The sequence below is a fragment of the Sciurus vulgaris genome (genome assembly GCF_902686455.1).
Source record: "Sciurus vulgaris genome assembly, chromosome: 8".
NCBI classification, from domain to species: Eukaryota; Metazoa; Chordata; class Mammalia; order Rodentia; family Sciuridae; genus Sciurus; species Sciurus vulgaris.
The window spans coordinates 66,480,852-66,503,034 of NC_136468.1; the positions used below are offsets into that span (position 1 = coordinate 66,480,852).

The 22,183-nt window shown below is 33.7% G+C and overlaps 1 protein-coding gene across 1 annotated transcript in view; it reads right to left on the bottom strand.

Moving 5' to 3' along the window:
• Nucleotides 1-22,183, bottom strand: part of ORC5 (origin recognition complex subunit 5) — a 78,341-nt gene that overhangs the window by 24,765 nt on the left and 31,393 nt on the right. Inside the window, exons 9-12 of the mRNA XM_079150031.1 lie at nt 14,470-14,522; nt 12,944-13,056; nt 11,885-11,932; nt 8,435-8,545 (exon numbers count right to left, since the gene is read on the bottom strand). Coding sequence (XP_079006157.1) covers nt 8,435-8,545; nt 11,885-11,932; nt 12,944-13,056; nt 14,470-14,522 — 325 coding nt within the window. The remainder of the gene's footprint in view (nt 1-8,434; nt 8,546-11,884; nt 11,933-12,943; nt 13,057-14,469; nt 14,523-22,183) is intronic.

The following is a 22,183-nucleotide window of genomic DNA, read 5'->3' on the forward strand; positions in this document are numbered from 1 at the left end:
TGCGAAGGGTGAGGCTCCCAGGCCCAGGAGGTAGGGCCGGGCCCCTGGAAACTTTGCAGAGGAAGGCAGCCCAGCCCAGGCGGTAGCTGTAAATTGAGGAGAACCTCTAGGAGGGAACTGACCAGCGAGACCTCCCCACCGGGTGAGTCTTCCCTGCTGGGTGAGGCTTCCCCACAAGGACGGTAAAACCAGAGACTCAGGCCCAAACAGGCCTTGCCTCAGCCCACAGCCTAGGTCCCCTTTGGATGACCACTGGTCAACAAGTGGAGGCACCTCTGCCCACTAGCAGGGATTATACCCCACCTGAAGGCCACCACTCCTAGAGAGGCAGCTTCCTTGTGGAGCACCGCATTATCAACTTCCTCCAGGACTTCAGCCTACTGAAGGCTAAGGGGGAATATATATAGAAATCTTCAGGGACATTGTAAGTCAATAGAGGAAATCTGCAATATCTCAGCGGTCCTCTGATACCTGAACAATATGAGAAAACAAGCAAAGAAAATGCTGCAAACAAATGTAGATGTTACATCAATAAAACCCAGTGACAGCATGGCAGAAGAAATGACAGAAAAGGAGTTCAGAATGTACATAATTAAAATGATCAGAGAAGCAAACGATGAGATGAAAGAGCAAATGCACGCACTGAATGATGAGATGAAAGAGCAAATGCAAGCATTGATTGATCGCACCAATCGACAGTTAAAAGAGCAAATACAGGAAGCAACAGATCATTTCAATAAAGAGTTAGAGATATTGAAAAAAAACCAAACAGAAATTCTTGACATGAAGGAAACAATAAACCAAATTAAGAACTCCATAGAAAGCATATCGAATAGGATAGAACACCTGGAAGACAGAACCTCAGACATTGAAGACAAAATATTTAACCTTGAAAACAAAGTTGAACAAACAGAGAAGATGGTAAGAAATCATGAACAGAATCTACAAGAACTATGGGATATCATGAAAAGGCCAAATTTAAGAATTATTGGGATTGAGGAAGGCCTAGAGAAACAAGCCAAAGGAATGAACAACCTATTCAATGAAATAATATCAGAAAATTTCCCAAATCTGAAGAATGAAATGGAAAATCAAGTTCAAGAGGTTTATAGGACTCCAAATACACAAAATTACAACAGACCCACACCAAGGCACATTATAATGAAAATACCGAACATACAAAATAAAGACAGAATTTTAAAGGCTGTGAGAGAAAAGAACCAAATTACATTCAGGGGGAAACCATACGGATATCAGCAGATTTTTCAATCCAGACCCTAAAAGCTAGAAGGGCCTGGAACAACATTTTTCAAGCCCTGAAAGAAAATGGATGCCAACCAAGAATCTTATACCCAGCAAAACTTACCTTCAAATTTGACGATGAAATAAAATCCTTCCATGATAAACAAAAGCTAAAAGAATTTACAAAAAGAAAGCCAGCATTACAGAACATTCTCAGCAAAATATTCCATGAGGAAGAGATGAAAAACAAAGAAGCAAATCAGCAAAGGGAGGAATTATCCTAAAGGAATTGTCAAATAAAGGAGGAAACAAGTTGTGTCAAACAAATAAATAAATAAAATTTAAAAAATGAACCAAATGACCGGGAAACCAAATCATATCTCTATAATAACCCTGAATGTTAATGGCCTGAATTCATCAATCAAAAGACATAGACTGGCAGATTGGATTAAAAAGAAAGATCCAACAATATGTTGCCTGCAAGAGACTCACCTCATAGAAAAAGATACCCATAGACTAAAGGTGAAAGGATGGGGAAAAACATACCATGCACATGGACTCAGCAAAAAAGCTGGAGTATCCATCCTCATTTCAGATAATGTGGACTTCAAGCCAAAGTTAGTCAGAAGGGATAAAGAAGGTCATTTCATACTGCTTAAGGGAAGCATAAATCAGCAAGATATAACAATCATAAACATCTATGCCCCAAACAGTGGATCATCCATGTATGTCAAACAAATCCTTCTCAATTTCAGAAACCAAATAGACCATAACACAATAATACTAGGTGATTTTAACACGCCTCTCTCACCACTGGACAGATCTTCCAGACAAAAATTGAACAAAGAAACCATAGATCTCAATCACACAATCAATAATTTAGACTTAACGGACATTTATAGAATATACCATCCAACCAAGAGCGAATACACTTTCTTCTCAGCAGCACATGGATCCTTCTCTAAAATAGACCATATATTATGCCACAAAGCTAATGTTAGCAAATACAAGAAGATAGAGACACTAGCATGTATTCTATCAGATCATAATGGATTGAAGTTAGAAATAAATGAAAGAGTAAAACACAGAAACTATTCCAACATCTGGAGATTAAACAATATGCTATTATATGATGAATGGATAACAGAAGATATTAGGAAGGAAATTAAAAAATTCTTAGAGGTAAATGAGAACAAAGATACATCATATCAAAATCTCTGGGACACTATGAAAGCAGTACTTAGAGGGAAATTTATTTCATAGAGCGCATTTAATAAAAGAAGTAAAACTCAACAAATAAACGACCTAACACTACAGCTCAAAGCCCTAGAAAAAGAAGAACAGAACAGCACCAAAAGTAGAAGAAGACAGGAAATAGTTAAACTCAGAGCTGAAATCAATGAAATTGAAACAAAAGAAACAATACAAAAAATTGACAAAATAAATAGTTGGTTCTTTGAAAAAATAAACAAAATTGATAAACCTTTAGCCACACTAACAAAGAGAAGACGAGAGAAAACCCAAATCACTAAAATTCGGAATGAACAAGGAAATATCACAACAGACACGATTGAAATACAAAACATAATTAGAAGCTATTTTGAAAATCTATACTCCAACAAAATAGAAAATTTTGAAGGCATCAACAGGTTTCTAGAGACATATGAATTGCCTAAACTGAACGAGGAGGACATAAACAATTTAAATAAACCAATTTCAAGTACTGAAATAGAAGAAGTCATCAAAAGCCTACCAAACAAGAAAAGTCCGGGACCAGATGGGTTCTCAGCCGAGTTCTACAAAACCTTTAAAGAAGAGCTCATTCCAATACTTCTCAAAGTATTCCATAAAATAGAAGAGGAGGGAACCCTCCCAAACTCATTCTATGAAGCCAATATCACACTGATACCTAAACCAGACAGAGACTCATCAAGGAAAGAAAATTTCAGACCAATATCCTTAATGAACATCGACACAAAAATTCTCAACAAAATTTTAGCAAATCGCATACAAAAGCATATTAAAAAGATAGTGCACCACGATCAAGTGGGTTTCATCCCAGGGATGCAAGGTTGGTTCAACATCAGGAAATCAATAAACGTAATTCACCATATTAATAGACTTAAAGTCAAGAATCACATGATTATTTCAATAGATGCAGAAAAAGCATTTGATAAAATACAGCACCCCTTCATGCTCAAAACACTAGGAAAAATAGGGATAGTGGGAACATTCCTTAACATTGTAAAGGCCATTTATGCTAAGCCCATGGCTAATATCATTCTAAATGGTGAAAAACTGAAAGCATTCCCCCTAAAAACTGGAACAAGCCAGGGATGCCCTCTTTCACCACTTCTATTCAACATCGTTCTTGAGACTCTGGCCAGAGCAATTAGACAAACCAAAGAAATTAAAGGGATACGAATTGGAAAAGAAGAACTCAAACTATCCCTGTTCGCTGATGACATGATTATATATTTAGAGGAACCTGGAAATTCCACCAGAAAACTCTTAGAACTCATAAGTGAATTCAGTAAAGTAGCAGGTTACAAGATCAATGCCCATAAATCCAACGCATTTTTATACATAAGTGATGAATCTTCAGGAAGAGAAATTAGGAAAACTACCCCATTCACAATAGCCTCGAAAAAAATAAAACACTTGGGAATCAATCTCACAAAAGAGGTGAAAGACCTCTACAATGAGAACTACAGAACACTAAAGAAAGAAGTTAAAGAACACCTTAGAAGATGGAAAGATCTTCCATGTTCTTGGATAGGCAGAATTAATATTGTCAAAATGGCCATACTACCTAAAGTGCTATACAAATTCAATGCAATTCCAATTAAAATCCCAATGACGTACCTTACAGAAATAGAGCAAGTAATTATGAAATTCATCTGGAAGAATAAGAAACCCAGAATAGCTAAAGCAATCCTTAGCAGGAAGAGTGAAACAGGGGGTATCGCAATACCAGATCTTCAACTCTACTAGAAAGCAATAGTAACAAAAACGGCATGGTATTGGTACCAAAATAGAAAGGTAGATCAATGGTACAGAATAGAGGACACGGACACAAACCCAAATAAATACAATTTTCTCATACTAGACAAAGGGGCCAAAAATATGCAATGGAGAAAAGATAGCCTCTTCAACAAATGGTGCTGGGAGAATTGGAAATCCATATGCAACAGAATGAAACTAAACCCATATCTCTCACCATGCACGAAACTAAACTCAAAATGGATTAAGGACCTCGGAATCAGACCAGAGACCCTGCAGATTATAGAAGAAAAAGTAGGTCTAAATCTTCACCTTGTTGGTCTAGGATCAGACTTCCTTAACAGGACTCCCATAGCACAAGAAATAAAAGCTAGAGTCAACCACTGGGATAGATTCAAACTAAAAAGCTTTCTCTCAGCAAAGGAAACTATCAGCAATGCGAAGAAAGAGCCTACAGAATGGGAGAATATCTTTGCCAATCATACTTCAGATAGAGCACTAATCTCCAGAATCTATAAAGAACTCAAAAAACTTTACTCCAAGAATTCAAATAATCCAGTCGACAAATGGGCTAAGGAAATGAATAGACACTTCACAGAAGAAGATCTACAAGCAATCAACAAACATATGGAAAAATGTTCAACATCTCTAGTAATAAGAGAAATGCAAATCAAAACCACCCTAAGATTCCATCTCACCCCAATTAGAATGGCGATTATCAAGAATACGAGCAACAACAGGTGTTGGCGAGGATGTGGGGAGAAAGGTACACTCATACATTGCTGGTGGGGCTGCAAATTAGTGCAGCCACTCTGGAAAGCAGTGTGGAGATTCCTTAGAAAACTTGGAATGGACCCGCCATTTGACCCAGCTATCCCACTCCTTGGCCTATACCGAAAGGACTTAAAATCAGCATACTACAGAGATACAGCCACATCAATGTTCATAGCTGCTCAATTCACAATAGCCAGACTGTGGAACCAACCTAGATGCCCTTCAATTGATGAGTGGATAAAGAAACTGTGGTATATATATACAATGGAATATTACTCAGCCATAAAGAATGATAAAATTATGGCATTTGCGGGCAAATGGATGAAATTGGAGAATATCATGCTAAGTGAGATAAGCCAATCTCAAAAAGCCAAAGGACGAATGATATCGCTAATAAGTGGAGGATGACACATATTGGGGGGGAGGGAAGGGTTAGTGTTAGGGTTAGAGTTAGGGTTAGGGAGGGGGGCAAGTATGGAGGAAGGAAGTACTGTATAGAGGGTAAAGAGGGGTGGGAGGGGTGGGGGGAAGGGAAAAAATAACAGAATGAATCAAACAACATTACTCTATGTAAATTTATGATTACACAAATGGTATGCCTTTACGCCATGTACAAACAGAGAAACAACATGTATCCCATTTGTTTACAATAAAAAAAAAAAAAAAAAGAAACATTTTGGGTCAAGGTGTTTCTTATGTTACTGGCATTGCTGAAACCATAGAGACTATAACATTATTCATTATAGTCAAAACCCTAGAGCAGTTAGTGAATCTCTAAATCAGAAACCTCCCATTGTTTTTAAGTGCTATATTTTTTGCCCCCAGAGGATAAAACTGATGAAGAGTTCATTTCTAAAAAAGCAAAATCCAGCTGGGCATAGTAGTACAAGCCTATAATCTCAGTGACTCAAGAGGCTGAGGTAGGAAAATCACAAGTTCAAGGCCAGCCTCAGCAACCTGGTGAGACCTAAAAGTAAAAAATTAAAAAAAAAAAAAAAAAAAAGTAGCGCAGGGGTAAAGCATCCCTGGGTTGATCCTCATTACAAAAAAAAAAAAAAAAAAAAGTAAAATCCCTATCAATCAAAGGTACAGTATATACCAAGAGCAAAGTGTGATGTGTGCTAGAGGTGGTATTACTATGACTACTGATACCAGTACCACCACTTCTACAACAAAACCCATCTACTCCCAATCAAACTAGAGTGGCAGTTCACAAATGGGTCCTGCTTTTTCTTAGTTTCTTATCTTTGGTCTCATCATTCTTTCTTTCTCAATCTCTAACTAAACTCTACATTCAAAATGTGCAGTTGATTTTAAATATATTATTTTTCATTTTTTATTTACCTGTTTTTCATTTTTATTCAACAAATATGTATCACTTATGTAAACTGGATATATTTAAAAAACAAAAATCCTACTCATTCTCAACAAACTCCATTTTTCATCTTCCCTGTTTATAAGCACACTCTATCTTACTTTCTTAGGCTTCAATTCTCAAAGACATAACTGTATTATATTGTTAAAGTCATTCAATCTCTTTGAAGATTAAAGGCTCAATTGTTTATAATAAAGATCATAATATCTGCTGTCCATTTCAGAGTTAATTGCAATATTAGAAACAAAAAACTTTACGTATTATGTGCAGAAAGCTATTAATTATTAGTTTGACTAAAAACTAATTCAGACAAAGCATTTTTTAAAAATCTGAATTGAATTTTTAAAATTATGAGCATTAAGGATCTAAATATCTATTTCTGAAACATAATAACTGACTGGACAACCTTTCTTCAAGAATACAATAGCTGGGCCTGGTGGTGTGTGCCTGTAATTCCAGTGGCTTGGGAGGCTGAGGCAGGAGGATCTCAAGTTCAAAGCCAGACTCGGCAATGGCAAGGCACTAAGCAATTCAGTAAGACCTTGTCTCTAAACAGAATACAAAATATGCCTGGGGATATTGCTCAGTGGTTGAGTGCACCTGAGTTCAATTCCTGGTACCCCCTCCCCAAAAAAGAACACAATAAATGCAGATATAATTTCCTATACTTACTTACATAAAAATTATCTAAATTCAATGTTAAGAAAATTGAGACTAATCTATTTTTGTTATTTAAAATCTTCTTTAAATGAAGAATTAAAAACTATGTCACATAATAGATTACAAAGTATAACAACCATTCTGGGACCAAATTTGTTCATAGTGAATGAATCATTTATATATTTCTTAACCAAAAATATATACATAAAATAAAACGCTCACTGCGATTTATGATATGACCTGCATATCAATAAACACAATTCTGCAAAGTACTGCTTTTCTCAATCATTTAAGAAATTTATTGTGATACTTTGAATGGATTTTTCTTAAAATATCAAGTAAAAAAAGTCCCTTAACTACATTTTTTAAAAAAACATCAAGTGCAGAACAGTGGCACATGCCTGTAATTTCAGCTACTCTGGAGGCCAAGGCAGGACATTCTGCCTGAACAAGCTGATGAGATCGTGTCTCAAAATAAAAAACATAAAAGGAAGGGTGTAATTCAAAGGCATAACAACCCTGGGTTTAATCCCTAGTACTGCAAAAAAATAGGGAGGAGGGGAAAAAAGTCTTATTTCTATTTATGTGCTTCTGCTGCCACCTAGTGAATTTTGAGAAAGTATTCTGGAAAATAGATCAATTGAAGGGGGGGAAAAGGCATAATGTCCACCTGCAAAGTACATACATAAGAAAGGAGGTCGCTGTGGAATATTTTTTTACAAATAAAGTGTAAATGTTGTTTTAAATAAACTGACAATTTATGAATTTAATCATCAAGGTCTTCTTCATTTAATCAACAAGATAATTTTAAAAATTTCTTAATTGAAGAAACAGAGCCAGAAATATTAAACTGCTTTTGTCATCAGGTTATACTTAACAATACACATGAATTTAATATTATTCCCAAAGATTCTATATTTGGAATTTTCAGTTATAGTCATCCCTCATAATTTTGGGAAGCATTGGTTCCAGGACCTCACAGATACCCAAATCTAAGGATGCTCAAGTAGTACTTACACAAAATTACATAATCCTCCCACATACCTTAAGTCATCTCTAGATTACTTATAATACCTAATACAATGTAAATGCTATGTAAATAGTTGTTATACTATATTGTTCAGAGTGATAAAGAATAAAAGTCTATATATGTTCAGTAAAGAAATAATTTTTCCCCCAATATTTCCATCTTGTGGTTGATTGAGTCTGTGAATTCCTAACCCAGACACAGAAGACCAACTGTACTTACCAAGAACAGTGCTGATTGTACAGTTAATACAGTAATACATGTTGTACAATAATCTCAATATCTGAACTTTATCAATTATACAGTAAAGAACTCCACAAATGTGATAGATAATAATCTGTGATAAAGCTTACCTGGGAAAAGATATTTGCTGTTGGAGCAACTCTGCTGTCCACAATGCTATATAATATCGCTAACAATCTGTCTAATGGAAATGGTTTTGGTCCAAGGAGATGATTGCTTGTCTGGAATAAAAAGAAGGAAAAAAAAAAAAAAGAAAGGAAGGAAGAAAAACATGGATTTTCTTCTTATAACAGAGAACTCACTTTCTGGACTATAAATTCCCAAAAGTAATACATTTATACTTGTTGTTTTAGCCTAAATATGCTAACAAATAAACCTATCATTCTTAAGTTTAAACTTTTATCTAGAAAAAAAAAATCATGATTTATTTTCTACCTTATACCTCAAGATATTCTTAGTACCAACAAGTATGAGAGCTCACAGTCATTTGCAGTCCTGAACATTGCAATTTTGCTGTTGTAAGCAGTTGTTAGAAGACTGAGGTGAACAACGCCAGGTTCTTAACTCCTAGACTAGAATTTAATACTTTTTTTAGACCATTTCCAGAAAATTTACTTGTTTGATATTAACAGATCTAAAAAGATCAAATATGGTTAATACTACCTTAGAAAACTAATAAAGCATTATATATTTTGTAAATAAGTTATCAGCCTGAAACAATGTGAAATTTATAAACAATTTTAAAAGACTGCAAAATGTTCACAGTTGCATACAAATTCATATGGGACAATTATATGTCATTAGAAAACTACATTACTCAAGTTCTATCCTATTAGTATGTTTTTAGTAGCAATGTAAGAGTTTAACTACTTTATCTTAGCAATGACAAATACAATAGAAAACCATCTTTATATGCATGGGAATAACTACCTATTTAAAAGACAAAAAACTATAAAGAAAAACACCCACTCAGAATTACAAAATGCAATATTTACTTGTTATTTATATATAAAAGTTCAGAAATCATTTTACAGATCTTAACTTTTGTATGTTTTCCTTACTAAAAACTGAACATTTTGAAAAGTAGAGGTTAATATAATAAATACCAATGCACTCTAAGCCAATTTTATCAAAGCCTAATTATGCAATATGCACAAAACAATAAAAAATTGGAACACTGTAGATAAACTGAAGATTCTTTGAATGCTTTCCCATTCCATTTTCCCTTTCCTTCCCTAAAAGGAATCACTATCTAAAATTTGATTTGTCACTCTCATGAAGGTTTTTATACTACTAGTACATATGTACCCTCAAATAATATACAGCACTATTTGCATGATTTAAAATTTTATATAAATGATTTCATTTTGGAAACATCTTTTCACCAAATTGCCTTTTCTCTTCAACATCATGTTTTTGACATTTACGGACAAAGAAAAATGTGGTTCTAGCTCATTTTTAAACAACCCTCTAGAATTCCATTTTATGACTATCTATACAGTATCCACTTTAAAAATTCATTATTACTGTGACTGACACATCTTGTACATTCCCTTATGCACATATGCAAATTTCTTTAAGTGGGATTGCTGGGTGAAAGTATAGGGCAAAAACAATGCTGTATGTTTACCAACACTGTTTCTTTTTCTTGGGTACATAGGAAGACCTCTTTTCTCAGTCTCTCCTACAATTAGATAGAAGCCTGTAACTGAGTCGTGGCCACTGGATTGTGACTAGAAGTGATGAAAATTACTTCCAAGCCTGCTCTTTCAACTACATCCTTTTGTCCTCTTTCCTTTTGGTGGCAACATCAAAGGATGCCAGGTTTCACCTAACATCATTGTAAGATGAAGGAAGCCACATGACACATATTCAATTATGTTGTGAGCAATATATAAACTTTTGTTTTGTTAAGTCACTGAGAGTTTTGGGCATTTTATTTTTTAATACTGCAACACAGCCCAGCCTATTGTGACTGAAAGGAAGCTCATTCACACTTAACTTGATTAGATATCATCAATGCACAGAGTAGGCAAGCTCTTAATTATACTACAGTATTATGAGCACTTGGAATCATCATTTTTTTTTTAGTTTCATTAATCCAAGAGTGTGAATGTCTCACTATTGTTAAAATTTGCACCTCTCATTAGTGAATGAAGCTGAATAATCATGTCATGTTTATTAGACATTCAACTTCCTTTTTGTACATTTTTCTGTTGGATGTTTGTCTTTTCCTTTTTGGTTGGAAGTCTTTAAAAATTCTATTCTTTTGTTGTATAAGTTTAAGGACAGTAGTAAACATCATTGAAGAATTTGGAGTCCATCAATCCTAGAATTGGATCCAGGCTCTACCACATAGTAACCATATAAACCTTGGAAAAGTCACTTAATTTCTCTTTAATACTCAAAGCTCAAGAGAAAATCAGAACACAGATCTAAACAAATTATCCCTGGAATACAGTATACAGACACCAAAGGAATGAAGAATATAAATGACTTAGATAAAAAGGATAAAGAGAATAGACATAGGTCTATTCAATATTTCAGGAAGACATATTAGAATGAATGGTAAAGAGGCAATATGTGAAAAGTCAATGACTAAAAATTTATCCCAATTGAATAAAGGCATCAATATTCAACTTCAGAAAGCAAAACTAATCCCAAATAAAGAGAAATTTGATCTCAGATATATTACAGTGAAAAGGTAAAAATCACAAAGAAAAAGAACTTAAAAGCAGCTAAATAATATTACTGATAAAGGAAGAGACTAATAGAAAATATTAGTCAGCAGCACTGATAAAGGGTAAAAGACAGTAAAATGTCTTCAAAGTCCTAAGAAAACATTATCAATTTAGAAGCACATGCTGACCAAAACTACTTTTAAAGAATGAGAGTGAAAAATAATTCCCAGTTTCTCAGTACAAATTCAACAGTTCAAAATTCTCCATCTTCTGCCAAGAGAAGCAACAGGGGTTTGGACACACCAAGTGGAACAAGAGATTCTAATAGTCTAAATGCTCTTTCACTAGTTTCAACCTTGCCTTACATTCCTACCTTCAAAATTACTTGTGCTTCTACTTAAACTTTTCCTCAGGCCAAATCATCTTGGTTTGGGGTTTTGGTTTTAGCCTCCTCTCATTTGCTTAATAACCTGAATATTTATCTACTATGGAATTCCAAATTTGGGGGCCTCTCACCTGCTTAGTCCTTTGAGTTTCTCTTTTTAATTTCTTCCATGTAATTTTTAAGGGTGTTTCAAAGTGCATAAAGAGGAAAACACTCACAATCAATCAGCTGTGTTTAACTAACAATCCAAGGTGACATTTTTCATTAATTAAGTCATAAAAAGAGTGTCAATTCAGTTTTGTCTCCACACCAGCTCAATTGAATGTGCTTTCAAACACTGTAACCAATATAACAAAATACTATTACAACATTAATTGTACTATATCAACACAACTAAGTTCTCACATGCAAATGACAAATACAAATACACATCCATTTCCTATTTTCTAAAAATTCATAAGTATCTACCATTAGAAAATTTTAAATGTAAATACCTTTTCATGTTTCTTTAGAAAGCTGGTTTTCTTGATTTTTCCATGATGCTGCAATTAAGCAAAACAATTTTTAAGATTAAATTCTACTTATCCCATTGTATATACTATACTTCAATGTTTTAAGTTGACTTAGATTTGGATTAGATGGAAGATTACCTTTTGCATGCAAACGAAAAGGTTTTTAAATAAAATGGCAATACTTCCTAAAAGAATTTACTGAATTGATTTAGCACTGTGTATTTATTGCTATAAAAACAGAACTTTCAAAGATAACTGAAGGAGGGTGGTCCCTGCCCTATTAAAGAGAAGTGGGACAGGGGACACAAAAAATAAATTTATTATAAATTGTTACAAATCTGAAGAAGAAAGCAAATATTGTATGAAATCAGAAACAATAAAGAAGACCTGCTAAGGTTGTATAGGGGGAACACCCTGAGAAAGCTGAACTTAAATTGAAACCTGAAGGGTAAGTATTAGAGAAGGGGCTTTTCAGAAAGAAGTAATATGTTCAAAGATCGTAAGAGATTAAAATGCCCTGAGAAAGTGAAAAGGCTTCAAATGTACAACTTATACCTGATTCCTTTCTTCTGTAAAACTATCTCCTCCCAAATTTCGGATTGCAATCTAATAAAGCCTTTAGAAAAAGAGTCTTAAATATGTATTTAACAATCTCTTATTCTAGACTCTAGCCCTTAGAAATTTATAGGTATTGAGAAATTTTAGGACTTAATCCCCAGTATCAATAGGAGGATTGAGGACCTCCACACCAGATACCAAAACCCAAAAGTCCTTTATATAAAATGGTGTATTAGTTGCATATAATCTACTGCATACTTTAAATCATCTCTTCATTATCTCTAATACCTAATACAATGTAAATGCTATAAAAATAGTTGTTATACTATATTGTTTAGGGAATAATGACAAAAAAAATTATCTGTACATTTTCAGTACAAATGAAAAAACTGTTTTTTTATTCTCAGAAGGTTAAACCTGTAGATGTGAACTTACGGATACATAGGTCCAAAAATAAAGTGAAAAGAAATATGTTGCTTTTACCTTAAGGAAGAATCTCTTGTCAGTTCTTGCTGGATTATATGATGCAAGGTATGCAGCAATTAGAATAAACTTAGAGTAATATGGAAGTTCCACATGAGTATATGCTGAGAGACCTATACAAAAAAATACTTTCATGAAGGTATTTATCAGGCTACCATTAGGTTTTAAGCATCTCTTCTCATTTAACCTTTGACTATCATATGGTGTTCTCAGTCTTCAGTTTTATCTCCAGAATTGACAGCATTTATATGACTTAGTTTATGAAAAAGGTCACCCTGGCTTGTTAGTTAAACATATAGTGACTTCTAATCATGGTGACACTTTAAACTGAGTTGATGATGGTAACAGCTGTACTGAAAATTATTGATATGCTTTATTCATTCTATTATTTTTGCTTGGATTTTCTAATTATAAAGTCTAAATTCCACCCACTTTTCTCTTCAAGGTTAGTCTCTGTTAAATTTTTCCTGATGCTCCCCTATCATACCAAGGTAGAAAACTTTCACCTCTAATACGAATTCCTACTTTGTGTATTTCACATTATCCCACATAATACTATGACTTATGTTAACAAAAATTACACATATAAATTAAATCCCTTACTAAGCTGCAGAGTTTTTTGAAGGAGACTTTTATCATTTTTTTGTTTTCCCACAATGTTACGCACATAGGAAATAAAACAATGAATAAATAAAACAACACAGACAAACAGCAATGATTCTTAAGGGAAGAAAAGGAATATGCTATTTATTGAATATCTACTATGTGTCAGACACTGCTAGGGGTTTTACTTAAGGACCACTTTAAATCTTTATGGTAACTTAAAGCTTGATATTCTTTCCATTTCATAGATTAAGAAACTGAACTGGGTTCAAGATCACATGGTGAGGAAGTAATGCTGAAAAATTACTATAGACTTTTTAAACTTTAGTCATTTACATTCTTCTCTTACAGAGCACAACTATAAATTACTTGTAAATTAATGAAACATTCAGAAAGCAAAAGACTAAACAGAACTGATAGCATAATTTCATACCATTTTTCCAACCAAAATCATACCATTTTCCAAACCACCAGTCACTAGCATTTTTAAAAATAAGAAATTGTGGATGTTTATTCATATTTTAAAAGTAAAACCAGTTCTTTTGGGGATAAATCCATAGTAATAGTTTTCTTTTTAAAAAACTGCTTTGAAAACATAACCACTGAAGTATAACCCTAAAGTGAGGTAAGACAAAATTAGATATATAAAATATATATGTACTGAGGTAAAATTTTGTCATATAATTGGGTGGTTTCAATAAAAAACATTGAAAGAAACATAAAATGCCTTTCACATGACATTTTCTAACTTTTAGAAAGAAAATTCATATTCAGTTAAATGGAAATCATTAATCAAAATACATTATGGCTTGAAAAGTAAGTTTTATAATACTGTTTATTGACTGAATGCTCTTTAGTATTAACTTTAGTATTGAAAATTAAAGATGTATCTCTGATAAATGCTTCAAGACTTTCTAAGATACCTTTTAGTTGTCCAGGATCTGTATCATCTTTCTGTAGCTTTTCCCATTGGGAACTGAAAGAAAATAAAAGAGCAAAATGGATTAAAACAGAAGAAATCAATATGCTATACTTTAGACAGAGCCCTAAAAGAAAGCTAAAAATTGTATTTATTGACAAAATAGAAAATAAGAAAAACAGGACATTTGGCAAATATTATAACAATATAAATCATTTGGCATATATTACAACATTATAAAGCAATACACAGATATTAATTTTTTAATAATCTTTTACTTTAATCAAAACTATAAATAGCTATCAAAGAGCACCAAGTAAATACCTACCATTTAGTAAAACTACCAATCTTCCAGATATCATATTAGATATAACTGTTATACACTATTTCTGAACTCTATAACAATCCCTTAAAATAGGTATAAGAACACTGAGGCCTAAAGGTTAAGTTGTTTAAGAATACCCAGCTAGTCAACAGTGGAGCTAAGAGCAGGATTCTTGCAGAAAGCCTTCATGCTACTATGATTGCTCCACCCTGGCCTTACTTGCAATTAAAACTATTAAACAGTCAAAATATTAAAACTGTGAAGTGACTATGACATGGGAAATCCAATTCATAAGGAAATACACTATGGTAAAAATGAAAAAAGACAGTCCCAAGAAGACAGAAGTTTTAGCTGTATAACTGTATAAATCTTTTCTCATCCAAAAATAAGGCAGTTAGTTAGATATAATGATCTTTAAGGACCCCCTCCAATTATAAAACTTTCTTAAAACTTTATTATACAGGGGTAAGTGGAGTGGGCAACACTATTGGGAAAAAATGTATGAGTCATTTCCTGTGAAGCAATTCAAGTACTTTCATATGAAGCAGTAGGTTAACACCTGTCTTAGAATGACATTTCTGTACTACCAAAGAATCTAACTTGTCCTTTGTGCCACATTTTGAGAAAAATGGACACCAAGGGCACAAAATATGATATTATTATAAAGGTAACAAATTGAACAAAACTGCAAATTTTTTTTCCCAAAAAGATGGGAGGAATAACCCACAGAGAAATTCAGCAAAATTACATGGTAGAGTTAATAAAACATACATCCTTCATATCAATAAAAATACATGAACATAATGCACTCATTAAAGAAAAGTTTACTTAATGCCTCAGGGAGGCAGTAAGTCAGATTAGCAATACTTATATTGTGTTTTCTATCACCTCTGTGGAAGAAACATATTACAGATTGCATATTAACTGCAAAGGAAAGATGTCTTCACACACAAATGTATATTTTTAAAAAGAAAAAAGTTATGGAAGACAAACAGGGAACTACATATGTGGTTAGGAATAGCGCAGAAGGATAAAGAGAAATGTGAGACTTAAGTTTGAGTACAACTTTTTATTTTTTAAATTTTTTGGAGAAGAGATAATGGGTTTAGTTTTTCTGTTGCTGTTGTTTGTTTGCTTGCTTCTCTGGTTTTGTTTGTTTGCTCTGACACAGGGTCTTTTGCCATGCTGCCAAAACTGGCTCAAACTTGCAATTCTCCTGCCTCAGTCATCTGATGAGCCATGATTACAGGTGGGGGTGCCTCCATGTCCAGTTTCTTTTAGCTTCTGAAGTATTCTTTACCTCTCAACTCTTACTGGTGTAGCACCACATTCCCCTTTCACTTTTTCTTCTCCCTTTTTTTCTCTTACCATTTTTAAAGTTGTGATATTTCCACCTAGTTAGAAATACATTTACATAATATTCTACCTTCATTTTTATTTTTATTTCAGTTTTGAGTTGAAATTAAATCAACATTCACCATCAATCCTTTGATTAAAGTTTCCCCAATCATCACCCTGTTATATCAAGGCTGCCACTAAATTACTCAGAACTGCCTTATGCATTTATCGGTCCCTGGGTTATTCCATGTTTAAAACTGTTTTCTAAGTTTTGATATTGGAAACAGACTGAACAGTCACAAAATACTTTGGTTTCACTTCATTTCTTCTTTAGTTTCTTGAAAATACTGCTCAATTTGTTGTATTCCTATATTACTAATTCACTTTCCTTTTATCTTTTTGTCTGGAAGATCAGTTTTTTTTTTTTTTTTATGCTCTTCCCAAAGATGTCATCATTCAATGTTACCTTATGTGAATAAAGGTACTTAGATATGGTTGAGTCAAGGATCTTGAGCCAAAGAGATTATATAGGATTACCCAAGTAGATTTAATGTAATCGCAAAGATCTTTTAAAGGAAGACATGAGGTCAGAGAGAAAAGAAAACGCTACACCACTGTTATTAAGATGGAATAAGTCACAAGGCAAGGAACGCTGGCAGCCTCTAGAATTTGTAAAAGACAAAACGAATGCTCCTTAAGAGCCTTCAGAAGGAAAAAAAAAAAAACTCTGTGGAAACATTTTAGATTTTTAATATTCAGAACATTAATATATTGAATGTGTGTTATTTTAAGTCAATAAATTTGTGATAATTTCCTACAGTCAACAGACTAGTACAGTCTCAGAATTGACCATTCTGGATTAATTGGGAAGATGAACCCTTTTGTTGCATAAAGTCAAGTCTTCTTTTATTTCTGGAAAGGTTTCTTGGATTCCAGTATTAGATGTATATTTAAAACTATTCTTTTCTGTTTGTAGGAACTCCGAACACTTACATTGAATCTTCTTTGTAATATTTATCACATCATACTTGATTAATTTTACCTCTTTAGTTTTGTTCTCTGGGTTACTTTTTTTTTTTTTTTTAAGATTTTACAATTTATTAATCCTCATGAAAAAGTCTCATAATCACCACAGATAATGTCACTGCAGAATCTTTACTCCTTTGGCTGTTATCCAATCTCCAGCTCACTTTTGCCAGCACCAACACTGGCCTTTGCAGTCCCCCTGACTTTCTTCATTCTGTTCTTCTGTTCCTTTCGCTGTTTTCTTGAGGTTTTTTCTTTTTATACAGACCGTGTCTTGCGAATCTATGTTTGGGTTCATTTTTCTTTGCATAATCCAATGAATCACAGATCATGCCAAACTCAGTTGTCTTGCCACCTCCAAAATGAGTTCTGAATCCAAACACAAAGATGACATCTGGTGTGGTCTTGAACTTCCTGGTCCTGATAGTTATTATGTCATTCATGATGGCGGTAGATCCTCAGACACCCAGGGAAGAAAAGAGCTCTGGGTTACTTTTATTCCTCTCTTTGGTGTTCGTCATATACCCTTCCTTGGATATCTTAAAAGTTCATTTTCATTTCTGAGATGATTACTTTTGCTTGAATTTCACTCCCAAGTTTGATCACTTTTGTTTCACATATTGTTTTACATTTGAGCATTTATTCTAGGTTGTTGAAATTCTAATTAAAAGTATTTTTTCAGGTTCAGAGGTCTTCTCTAGGGGGCAGGGAGCAGCTGCCCCTGAGGCCATTGCCAAGGGCATCCAGAGATGCATTCTCCAGGAGCCCAGGCTGCCCCTGGCACCACAGACATCATGCTGCAGACATCGCTGGGGTGTAGCTGCGCCTGAGATCTTTGATGCTGATATTCGTCTCCCTCTTAAAGGTAGGATAATGGAAATCTTCAGTGACAATATAGGTCTACAGAGTAGAATCTGTATTGCCTCAGATCCATACAACTAGATGGGACAACATACAAGACAGATGAAAAAACAAGGGAACAAAAATAACACAAACAAACCAAGATGTGCCAATAAGAGAAGCCACTGACAACACAATAGAAGAAATGTCCAAGGAGTTTAGAATATACATAGTTAATCCGATCTGCAAAGTAAAGAATGTTATAAAGAATGAAATCAAAGAGAAAATACAGGAAGTGAAAGATCACTTCAATAAAGAGAGATTATGAAAGAAAACCAAGCAGAAAACCTCCAAATGAAGGAATCAATAAACCAAGTTATTAATTCAATGGAAAGCACCACCAGCAGACTAGACCATTGAAGACAGAACCTCAATGAAGACAAAGTATTAAATATTGAAAATAAAGCTGACCATGTAGAGAAGATAGTAAAAATCCATGAAGAGAAATTCCAAGAATTATGGGATAACATGAAAAGATCAAATGGAAGGGTTACTGGGATTGAAGGAGGAGCAGAGATGAGATACAAACCAAATGAATGTACAATATTTTCAATGACATAATATCAGAAAATTTCCCAAACCTAAAGAATGAAATGGAAAATCAAATACAGGAGGTTTACAGGACCCCAAATGTACAAAACTACAGCAGACCCACATCAAGAGACATTATAATGAGAATGAATAACATACAGAATAAGGACAAAATTTTAAAGGCCATGAGAGAAAAAAGACAAATTACATAGAGCAAAAAAACAATTTGTATCTCAACTGGTTTCTCAACCCAGACCTCAAAGCTAGGAGCTCATGGAACATATTTTAAGCTCTGAAAGAAAATGGATGCCAACCAAGAATTTTATATCCAGCAAAATTAAGTTTCAGATTTGAAGATGAAATAAAAACCTTCCATGATAAACAAAACTTAAAAGAATTCACAAATAGAAACCCTGTACTACAGAACATTCTCCACAAAATATTCCATGAGGACGAAATGAAGAAAAAAAGTGAAAACCATTAAAGGGAGGAACTACACTAAAGGACTAATTGGAGAAACTAAATCAAATTAAAAGCCAGAAATAAACCAAAATGACTGGGAATACAAGTCATATCTCAATAAAAACCTTGAATATTAATGGACTAAACTCATCAATCAAAAGAGACAGATTTGCAGAGTAAATTAAAAACAAGACCAACAATATGCTGTCTCCAAGAGACTCACCTCATAGGCAAAACATCCACAGGCTTGAAGGTGAAAGGACGGGAAAAAATATATCACTCATATTGATTCTGTAAATTAGAAGCAGGGGTTTCCATCCTCCTATCAGATAATGTGGACTTCAAGTAAAAGTTAATCGAAAAGGACAAAAAAGGTCATTTCATTCTACTGAAGGGAATTATACATCAGCAAGAGATAATGAATGTAAATATTTATGCTTCAAACAACGGAGCATCTATGTACATCAAACAAACCCTTCTCAATTTCAAGAATCAGACCACAATATAATAATACTGGGTGACTAACACACCCCCCCTCTCACTACCAGACAGATACTGGACAGATCTTTCTAAAGAACTACAGAACTAAATAATACAATCAATAATTTAGACTTAACAGACACATATAGAATATTTCATCCATCAACGAGTGAATACACTTTTTTCTCAGCAGCACATGGCTCCTTTTCTAAAATAGATCATGTCTTATGCTATGAAGCAACTCTTAGTAAATAAAAAATAATGGAGGTAATACCCTGAATTCTATCAGATCATAATGGGCTGAAATTAGAAATCAACGATAAAATAAAAAATAGAAGCTACTATAACACATGGAGACTAAATAATACACTGTTGAATGAGGAATGGCTAGTAGAGGAAAGCAAGGATGAAATGAAAAAATACTTAAGAGGTAAATGAGAATACTGATACAATATACCAAAATCTCTGGGACAGTACGAAGGTAGTACTAAGAGGAAAGTTCACTACATTGAGCTCATTTATTAAAAGAATAAAAAGTCAATAAATAAATGACCTAACATTACATCTCAAAGCCCTAGAAAAATAAGAACAAATCAACACCAAAAACAGAAGACAGGAAATAATTAAAATCAGAGGTGAAATTAATGAAATCGAAACAAAAGAATTGAAAAGTTAACAGAACAAAACGTTGGTTCTTTAAAACAAAAAAAATCAATAACACTGATAACCCCCTAGTCACACTAACAAAGGGAAAAAGAAAACCCAAATTACTAAAATATGTGATGAAAAAGGAAATATCGTAACAGACACAAATGAAATACAGAAGATAATTAGAAACTATTATGAAAATTTATATTCTAATAAAATAGAAAATATTGAAGACATTGGCAAATTTGTCCTACCAAAACTGAATCAGGAGGTCACACATGATTTAAACAGAACAATTTCAAAGAATGAAATAGAAAACGCTACCAAAAGCCTTCTACTTAAGAAAAGCCCAGAACCAGATGGATTCTCAGCTAAGTTCTATAAGACCTTCAAAGAAAAATTAATACCAATATTCCTCAAGTTATTCCATGAAATAGAAAAAGAGGGAACCCTTCCAAACTCATTCTATGAAGCTTGTATCACCCTGATACCAAAACTAGACAAAGACACATCAAGGAAAGAAAACTTCAGAACAATATCCCTGATGATCATAGATGCAAAAAACTCAATAAAATTCTGGCAACTTGCATACAAAAACATATTAAAAAGATAGTGCACCATGATCAAGTGGGGTTCATGCCAGAGATGAACATATGGAAATTAATCAACATAATTCATCATATCAACAGACTTAAAAACAAGAATCATATGATCATCTCAATAGATTCAGAAATAGTATTTGACAAAATATAGCACCCCTTCATGTTCAAAACACTAGAAAAACTAGGTATAGTAGGAACATTTCCTAATATCATATGCTAAACCCAAGGCCAATGTAATTCTAAAAGGAGAAAAATTGAAAGCATTCCCTCTAAAAACTGGAACAAGACAAAGATGCCCTCTTCATCACTTTTAATCAACAAAGTCCTTGGAACTCTAACCAAAGCAATTAGAAGAAAGAAATTAAAGGTATAAAAATAGGTAAAGAAGAACTCAAACTATTACTATTTGCCAATGATGATTCTATGTTTGGAAGATCAAAAATATTCCACTAGAAAACTTCTAGAACTAATAAATGAATTCAGCAAAGTTGCCAGATATAAAATCAATACCCATAAATCAAATGCATTCCTATACATCAGTAATAAATCCACTGAAAGAGAAATAAAGAACACTACCCTATTCACTATCACCTCAAAAAATAAAATAAAATACTTGGGAATAAATCTGACAAAAGAGATGAAATACCTCTACAATTAAAACTACAGAACACTAAAAAAGGAAATTAAAGAACACCTTAGAAGATGGAAAGATCTCCCATGCTCCTGGACAGGCAAAATTAGTATTGTCAAAATGGCCATACTCTTAAAAGCAATTCCTATGAAAATCCCAATGACGTCCTTCAGAGAACTAGAAAAAGCAATCATGAAATTCATTTGGAAACATAAGAGGCCCAGAATAGCCAAAGCAATCCTTAGCAAGAAAAGTGAATCAGGCAGCATCACAGTATCAGATCTCAAACTATCTTTCAGAGCTCCAGTAATAAAAACAGAATGGTATTGGCACCAAAACAGACACATAGACCAATGGTACAGAATAGAAGACACAGAGACAAACCACATAAATACAGGTATATCATACTAGACAAGGTGCCAAAAACATCCACTGGAGTATACATATCTTATTAAACAAATAGTGGTGGGAAAAATGGAAAGCCACATGTAACAAAATGAAATTAAACCCTTATCTCTTACCCCATACAAAACTCAACTCACTGTGGATCAAAGACTTACGCATGAGAACAGAGACCCTGCAGCTACTAGAAGAAAAAGAAGGCCCAAATCTTCAGCATGCCAGCCTAGGATCTAACTTCCTTAACAAGACGCCTAAAGCACAAGAAGTTAAATTAAGAATTAATAAACGGGATGGGCTCAAACTAAAAAGCTTATTTTCAGCAAAAGAAACAATCAATAATGTGAAGAGAGACCTACAGACTGTGAGAAAATCT